The 9,057-nt window shown below is 55.4% G+C and overlaps 1 protein-coding gene across 1 annotated transcript in view; it reads right to left on the minus strand.

Annotated features, from left to right (window-relative positions):
- Positions 1–5,700, minus strand: part of FGF18 (fibroblast growth factor 18) — a 38,559-nt gene extending 32,859 nt beyond the window's left edge. Inside the window, exons 1-2 of the mRNA XM_050794356.1 lie at positions 5,116–5,700; positions 4,904–4,940 (exon numbers count right to left, since the gene is read on the minus strand). Of these exons, the coding sequence (XP_050650313.1) occupies positions 4,904–4,940; positions 5,116–5,147 (69 nt within the window). The 5' untranslated portion in view covers positions 5,148–5,700. The remainder of the gene's footprint in view (positions 1–4,903; positions 4,941–5,115) is intronic.
- Between the last annotated feature and the right edge of the window lie 3,357 nt (positions 5,701–9,057).

Raw genomic sequence — 9,057 nt, forward strand, 5'->3', positions numbered from 1 at the left:
GACCCTGATGGGTTGCCCCAAGCCTGCTGACACTGGCCGTGCCAATCACAAGAAATTCTAAAAATCCACCTCCTTATCTCAGAGCGGGTGACACTCCCGAGCTTCAGGAATGCTGGTGGGGAGCCCCGCCCCGTCCCCCTCCCCCACCTCCTCCGCTGGGGAAAGGCTGGAAGAGGACTGCTGAATTCTCCAGGCCCCAGCCCCCAAGTATCCCCCTCTAACTCTGGGACCCTCTCAGATCAACACATTCCAGGAGGATCAGGACCTGCAGACTCCAAGTCAGACACCCTCAAGCCCAGAGACGCCTACCTGGGCTCTCAACATCCCCCCCTACACCAGAATCCAAAGAGAATCTCACTACAGAGCCCTAGCATGTCCCTAAGGACTCCACGGGCACACCAATGTTATTTCTGAATAATTTCAGGATCCTTTGAGAAGACGGTCCATCTGCTATGGCAGAAAGAATACAAGATCTTGAATCCAGCATGTTGGGTCTTAGCTATGACCCTGAACAAATCCCTTCCTCATTCTGTGCCTCGGTTTCTCCGTCTGTGAAACAGAATTGTTACCCTCTCTTACCTTGCCCTCCCTGTAGAATGGTTGAAAGAACCGAACCAGCTTCCCAATGTAAGGGACACTTTAGAATTTCTACAAGCACCTTCTTTTTCCTTCACGCAAATCACTGCTACTCGGACTCAGTTTCTTCCCCTGCTAAACGGAAGGAAGATGTACGTGCCTGCCTCATTCCACTTCACAGTGCTGGGAGAGGAGGGAGCAGAATAGACAAGACTCTGCTCATCTGGCACTTTCTCCCTTTAAACTTAGAGGCCAGGGACTGACCAGACCTTATTCCCAAGGCAGCAAGAAGCAGGCTCCCAGCAAGCATGTGCTGAATGAATACCTGACTGTGGATGGATGGACGATGTTGCTTTAAGAAATTAAAAGGCCAGGTGGGCCGGGCGCGGTGGCTCAAGCCTGTAATCCCAGCACTTTGGGAGGCCGAGACGGGCGGATCACGAGGTCAGGAGATCGAGACCATCCTGGCTAATATGGTGAAACCCCGTCTCTACTAAAAATACAAAAAAAAAACTAGCCGGGCGAGGTGGTGGGCGCCTGTAGTCCCAGCTACTCGGGAGGCTGAGGCAGGAGAATGGCGTAAACCCGGGAGGCGGAGCTTGCAGTGAGCTGAGATCCGGCCACTGCACTCTAGCCTGGGCGACAAAGCGAGACTCCGTCTCAAAAAAAAAATAAATAAATAAATAAAAAATAAAAGGCCAGGTGGGTGGCTCACACCTGTAATCTCAGCACTTTGGGAGGCCAAGGCAGGCAGATCACCTGAGGTCAGGAGTTTGAGACCAGCCTGGCCAACGTGGTGAAACCCTGTCTCTACTAAAAATACAAAAATTAGCCCAGCATGGTGGTGTGTACCTATAATCCCAGCTACTTGGGAGGCTGAGGAGAGTCACTCGAACCCAGAAGACAGAGGTTGTGGTAAGCCGAGATCACGCCACTGCACTCCAGCCTGGGTGACAGAGCTCAAAAAAAAAAAAAAAAAAAAGTGCCATCCACTAACAGAGCATCGCATCCTCTTTTTGTCCCAAAGGACACTGTCTCCAGCTTCCCCATCCTAGCCAGCTTAAAGAAAGGGTCTAAACCTCACTGAGGAGGCTGGGTGTGGGGGTGGTCACGCCAAGAGGGGGCATGGAAGGAAACTTCCAAACTTGAACACTTCTTGTGGTGAGAGAGGAAGTGGCGCTGCAGGAGGGACAAGGGGCTAAGGGGCTGGCAGGAGGGACAAGAGGCCGGGGATGCCCCCCCGCACCCCGCCCGGCCTGGCCTGCGTCATGCCTGGTCTGTCTGGGGAAGGCCAGGACCTAGCCGAGCCTGGCGGCAGGAACAATGTCAGGCAGGTGCCGGCCGAGCTGCGGGAAAGGCCCAGCCCGGTGTCATTGTCAGAGCTCAGCCAAGTGCAGAAAAGCAATTTACTGGTCACGCCGCTTGCTCCCCACGGAAATTTTTAAAATTCTTCCAATTTGAGCTATCTACGGTGTCCCGAGTCGTGTGGAGAAGGGATGAAGGGATTTTATTAAATTCCCAGCTTCCTACTTCCTAGGGTGGCCAGTGGGTGAGGGCGGGGCTCACCACTTCGGGGGTGGGCAGGACGGTGTCTGGCATTGAATGTGCTCATGGAAACATAGCTGGGGGCAGAGACCCATTCTGAGCCTGGTAGCGATGGACAGGAGGAAAGGAGGGGCCCAGAAACTCCACTGCTGAGACTGGACCAGTCCTGGAAAACACTGAGGTGGGGGAGGGAAGGGTGTAGGCACATCCATTTCCCAGCAGCCACAGTGTGCCTTCCTGGGGGGATGAGAACTGGCAAAACTTCCCCACCCCTATCATATACCAGTTTAACTCCATGACCAACCATTTCACAAATGATGCAGCGAAGATTCTGGGGATCCACAGAGAGGGAAAGATGGCGCTGGAGCTGGGGTTCAGGCCTAGGCCACTGGATTGCAAAGGCCTGAGCCCTTCCCTCCACGCAGAGAGGCTTCCCTGGGCCCTGCTCACCCTAAAGGAGCTTCAGCTGCTACCCGCTAAGTGCAGCCTACCCAAACCTCAGCAGGGAGCAGGCCTCAGATTCCTGGCAGTTAACATCATGTGGCTCCCACCCCTCATTTCAACCATTAAGGCCACCCGACTTTTGTTCCTATAGTGTAAATGGGGACAGAAGCCTGACAACCTTGCCCATAACTCCCAGGATAACATTTCTTTATCTTTAGGGGTCATAGATGTTTTGAAACTCTGTGGGGAGCAGACAACCCTCTTCCAGACACAGCACATTTGAGCACCATTTTTGTGCAATGTTTCAGGGGCCTCCCCCTCCCACAATCCCATCCTTTGACACTCCAAGGGTACATGGACCATGGGTTAAAAACATCAGTCCTATGGCACTTTGGATGCAGAAAGGCCGGTGGGGACAAAGGGGCGATGGAAGGGGGAAGGTGGAGGTGGTGGGGAGAGGAGGTTCCCTCACCTGCTCTAAGGCTGCCGCTTGACCTAACCAGGGCAGACCACCCAGCTCTTTCCCAAGATGCTGGCTCTAGCTCTGGCCAGGAGGTGGAGGTGGGATGCAGAGTCCACACTCCCTCCCTCCAGCTCCCCCAGAGAACACAAAGACCACACAGCAGCCCCTCCTGGGCCCCACTTCAAGAAGAACCAAGAGCAGCAGGCATCCAGAGGCTTGAGCCACACGTCTGCAGGCCTCCCTGCTACTCCATGCCCATTTCATCACTCCTGCCCCCAGGCTCAGAACTCTGGAAAAGAGCTCTTGCCCAGGTCAGACAAGCAGACCCCCTGGAGTGACCCCGGGGCCTGCCCTCTGCTTGGGGACTCAGCTGCAGACCAGGCAGGCCATGCCTGGCACTGGCCTCCCTCTTTGACACCAGCCGTTCCCCACCCCCGCCCCCATCACCACACAGGGTCACATCTGCTTTGGCAAACAGCCAGTCTTAAGTTACTGACTCCAGTTATATTGATTCAAGGAGTCACTGGGGACTCCAGCCTGGCCAACAGGAGGAAAGAACCCATCAGTCCGTCCACCCTTCCGTCCCCAAGCCCTACTGGATGCCCCCAGCTCAGTGCCTATCAGGAGGGTAACAACCCTCTCCTGGGTGTGGAGGGAAGATAACAGGCCCACCACCGCCAAACACGGAGAGAGGCTGCTGAGTCCCAGCAGTGCTCAAGGCACACAACACTCCTTGAGCCAGAAAACCGGGAGAACCACCAATTTCCTGTGCTTAAGACTTGCTCTGGGGATCTCCTGAATCCAGAAGGCTAAGGTCTAAGATTCTTCTCTAATCCCGGAAAGCCACCTGCCTTCCACCGAGGGGGAAGGGTCAGACAACCTTCTTTTGGCCTGTGTCCAGTTCCTCCTGGCCTGGCCCCTTGCAGCGCTAGGTGGGTGGGGGCTTGGGGAGCTGACGCTTCCTATTCCCTTTGCCCGCCGCCCCCCACCCCCAACATGCAGAGGCAGCCCTGGTCTGGTTCTAATCGGGGCTGAAGTCGGCTCCCTTTTTCGCTCTTCTCTCTCCCTCCCCCCAACCCTTTTTCCTTCATTTCTACGGCTTTGGAAGCCAGAGCGTTCCAACTGTCTGTGTGCCAAGACCTTCCCGAGTCTGAAAGCTGCTGAAGTAACAGATCAGATTTTAGCAAGTGCTTTCCAGGCTGAGCGCCAAGCCCTCTTCTGATTCACGGAGAGCGAGCGAACGGGGAGCAGGCGGGGAACCAACGAGGGCTGCACCACCTTAGGCGAGGGAGTGCGGAGCGTGGCCCGTCCGGGAGCGGCCTCGCGGGCAACGGCCACTCGGCCTAGGCGCCCTCGAGGTTCCCCTTGTCCCGGGCGTGTGTGTGTCTGTATGTGTGTCTCAGTGCTGCAAGAGCCTTCAAAACCACAGAGTAATTTACAACTGAAGCTTTCTCCCTGGACTCGAAATCCACTCGGCTGAAAGCCTTTTTGTTTGGAAGCGGTGATGTTAAGGGAAGGTTGGCAGAGAAAATCCCTAGGTCCTACCCCTCGCTGACTGCGGGCAGGGGTCTTAGAGCCGGGTATATTGCTGCGGCTGAACCCGCCGGGTCTGCGGGATCTCCTTCCAGCCGAGGCCGACAGGGGCCGCGACAGCCAGCGCCGCCTCGGGCCCCGCGGCAGAGCCCCTTGCCCTTGGCCGGTCCCCCGCCGGCGCAGGGCGCGCGCGGAGCCGCCCTTCCGCGCCCTGGGAACAGGTGCACTGGGCTCGGCGCCCAGGAGGGGTGGGGCACAGGGAGGGGGCGCGGCCGGGGAAGGGGGGTCGGCGTGTACCGCGAGGCAGGGGCGGGAGGAGGTCAGAGTCAGGACCCCACGTACCTGTACCTGGAAGCACAGCAGCAGGAAGTGTAAACACCTGCGGGAAACAGATGGAGAAGCGGTCAGTGGGACCTGAGGAGGGGGGCGCACGGACAGACAGACACTCAGTCGAACAGTCAAGCGAACGGACGGGCGGGTAGACAGAGGCACAGGACACAGGCACACGGACAGACGGCCAGGCAGGGTGGGCAGCCCCGCGCGCGGGCGCTTACAGGCAAGTGCAGGCGGAGGGCGCTGAATACATCGCTGGGCGGGAGGGAGGCGGCGGCTCCTAGCCCAGCCTGCACATGTCCGCTCCGCGCGGCCGGGACCGGGCGCCTCCGCCGCCGCCGCCGCCGCCGCCGCCGCTGCTGCTGCTCCCTCCTCGCCGGCTGCTGCTGCTGCAGACTCTGCTGCTCCGGGGCGCTCCGCGGCGCGCCCTGCGGCATCAGCGCCCCGCGCGGCTCCTCCCGAGCGCTGCGCCCTCCGGGCTGGCGCAGGGGCTGCGGGGCGGCAGCCGCTATGCAGGAGGCGCCTGGCTGGTGCGGGGAAGCTTGCTTACTGCTGGCCGTCCGGCCGTCCGGGCGTCCGTGGGAGGTTGGCTTCCCGGCTCAGTTCGGGGACAGCATGCGCGGCGGGGCTGGAAGCCGGGTTGCACTCTCCGGCCCGGGCGCGGAGCTGCGTGAGGCCAGAGGTCAGCGCTCCGGGGTCGGGGCGCGCGGCTGCAGCACGAAAGCGTCACGGCCGCTCCGTCTGGGCGCCCGCCGGCTCATGTCTCCTCCTCCGCGTCTCTCCGGCCGTGCGCATCGCCGCCTCCCACCACTGGCGGCGGCCGGGGCGTTTTCTACGCGCGGGCGGCGAGGGGGCGGGGGGCCGGGGGCGGGCCCGGGCCAGAGCCGGCACAATGAGGATGCGGGGCCTGGGGGCTCCCCCCTCGGGGCGCGGCCGGACGGGCGCTCAGCTCGCCTGGGTGCGCCCAGCCCACATCAAAGGCGGCCCTGCCTGCTCGCCTGCCTGCCGCGGCCTCTCGCTGCCTCCTCCTCCTTCTCCCGGCGGCTCGGGGTTGGAGGGGAGGCGCTCAGACTCTCGGCGACGGAACCGGCAGCTCCGAAGGGGCAGGACCCACGAAACTGAAGCTGGTGAGCGCTGGAAGCCGTCGGAGCTCTGCGCCCGAACGCAGTGACCCGCTCCTCCGCGCAAACGTTGCCCAAACTGGGCAGGCGATGCTTCCCAAGAAAGCAGTTAGGTACGGAGCGTCCTCACCTGCCCACATTCGCTAGTCGCACTCACCAGCGCTCGAGTGGGGAGCCGAGAGGGGGCGGGTCAGACCCAGCCCCGGGGCGGCTCCACTGAATGGGGGTCGCTTTTACCCGCTCTGTGATCGTGGAGTTTCCCAGCCACCCTCTTGACTGGCTACGCACTTAAGTGAGCCCCCTTTCTCTTCTTACGTCCCTGCCGCTGCGAAGGGGGCTCCGGGGCGTCTCTCCTTCCCACCCCTTGCCGCCTCCAGGGTTCTGGGGTCGGTTCACGGGATCCCAGCTGGGCTCTCCCGTAGGCGAGCCAGCTTTGGAAACACACGGCTACCACCAAGCGGCCCCGAGACGTCACTGCAACCCCAGCACGGACGGCTGCACGCCGGGGAGCAGCCAGCAGGACTCTGGTCAGCGACCACGCTGAGGCCCTCTTCCGGCCTCCTCCCAAAACCGGGCTGAGACTTGCCTCCGTTTGCATACTATGCAGCTTCGTTCCTTTAACCAGGGTCCCATTCAGGACACTGGTTCTTACCGCCTCCACCCCTTCCAGAGGCATAAGTCCTGTCCTTCCCACCAACTCCAAAACGTAGATGTTCTTGTCACGCACCTGCCTCACTGTCTAGAGCCGGTGTCAGCCAAGCTCTGCTTAGGCCCAGTGCTAAGGAAAATAGGTCAGTGAGAAAGACATTGGAGTACAGCCTCAACCAAAACTCAGGAATCCGGACTGTTTGGTTAAAGCCTCCTTGCGTTGGCAATGGTTGATGGTCCACTAGAGCATAAACTGAGGTAGGACTGTGGAACGGTGCTATTTCCTGAAGCCATGAATATAAAACGTTAGTAATTGTTCCAAATATCAGGCCTCCTCGCAAGCTATTTTAAGTTCCCTTTCAAAGCTGAGGCTATTTTAAACAGATAGCCTCTGTTTCAACACTGGACGCAAGTGCAGAAAACCTTTTCAAAACCAGGTGCTGAGTGATGGCGAAGATTCCTGCATGAAGCTTTTGAGCTGAATTTACTTAGGCATTCTGATTGCCAGAGCTGGACTTGCCAAGTTACTCGTAAATGAACCAATCCCAAGACAGGATGCAATGACGAACCATAAATAGAAATGGACAGAAATTCTCCCACCGATGACCTCAGTCATTGCCACCATCTTTGATCTTGCTTTATAGGAAGATTGACAAACCCAGTCAAGAGGGGTTTTTGGCTTACCATCTGCTAGTTTGAAGTATCTCCTGGCTAAGAATCATGCTTCAAATTTTCTGTACTGTTACTATTTTTTATTACTTGTGAATGGAATGGGTATATAATTATTTATACCCTATCTAAAATGCCTGCAGTATTTTTCAATGCTCGGATAAAGTATATTTGCCAATCTCACCTATCAAACAAATCAGACTGACCAAAAAGTCCAGCCAAGAGAACACTTCTGAGTAAGAGCATAAACTCAGGAGTCAGAGGTAGTGCATTTGAATACTGTCACCAACATTTACTTACAAATTCCAGCAAGCAACGGTCTGAGACTCTGCTTCCTCCTCTACAAAATATGGCTAAGAACAGGAACGACTCTCACAGAGTTGTGAGTACTCAATGAGTGTCTGGCACACAATGAAAACTCCAAACATTTTAGCTAACTAATAATCCTAATTATGGTTTTCAGGTTATTTTCACATTTCTTTCTGAACAATTTTATGAAGTAGGGAGGCAAGATCACTTCCAATTTACAGTTGAAGAGGCATCTAGTCAGAATGTCTTTTGACTCCAAATCAATTTTATACTACACATTCTTTTCGCCACCACTCACACCCTCACGTCTGGTTTCATGTACCTATTTACCAATATGACCTATTTACCATATGCCTGAATCTTAAATGGGTTCTATCTAGATTTAGCATGTTCATACAACACTTAATGTATACCACTATTTTAGTAGTCACTTCTTACTAGTTCAATCACAATTTATTGAGATCCTACAGTGTCGGGCCCTCACTGAAAGACAGGCAAGATCCCTGCACTAAAAAAGTACTTCGTCTCCACTAGGGAAGATGAGCCATAAGCAAATACACCAAGAGATAAATGCTGGCTTGTTACCAGTGCTTTGAGAGAACCCAGTGGGATGAGATGAACAGTACAGGAGATAGAGCAAGCTAGAAGACCTCTTGGTAACATTTAGGCCAAGACCCAAAGACAGGAGATAGCCATGCAAAGGAATATTCCAGGTAAAAAATGCAAAGTGCTTCCAGTGGAAAAAGGCTAGGTGACTGGCAGGGTTAGCCAGGGAGAGTGTGGCAAGAGATAAGGGTGAAAGCAGGCAATGTTCTTGACCAGGCCTTTGCAGGAAATGAAGTAGCCATCAATGGCTTAAGGGTACCAGTTTTGCAATGCATCGGTTTTAAGTGTACGGTTCAGTTCTGACAAATGTTATCTAGGTACAAACACCACCTCTTCTCAGGCAATCTTCCAGCCCCCAATTACTGGTCCCAAACAATCATTTATCTGGCACTGGTTTATTTTCAATTTCATATAAACAGAACCACCTAGTATGTGCTTGTGTCTGGCTGAGCATGTTTGAGATTGGTCCGTTGTTGCATTTTGCAGTAGTCAATTCTTTTTCATCATGGGATAGTATTTCATAGTATAGATATGCCACAATTTGTCAATTAAGGGCTTTCAAACTGAGTCAAAAATCAGTTTGTTAAAAAAGCTTTACCCTGGCTAAGAATGAAGTGGAATGCTGTTACACCATCCCACTTCATTCTTAGTAGCTGGAGTAAGCAGGACACTAAGAAAGCTAGCTGTTACCAGTCCAGGTAAGGGTACTGTAGCTTGGGCTACGCAGCCATGTGCTATTTTGGGGTCGGAATCAGACACACCTGCATTAAATTCACAGCTCTAAGTTAATAAACTCAGGCAATTTTCTGA

This window comes from Macaca thibetana, chromosome 6, assembly GCF_024542745.1.
Source record: "Macaca thibetana thibetana isolate TM-01 chromosome 6, ASM2454274v1, whole genome shotgun sequence".
Lineage (NCBI taxonomy): Eukaryota > Metazoa > Chordata > Mammalia > Primates > Cercopithecidae > Macaca > Macaca thibetana.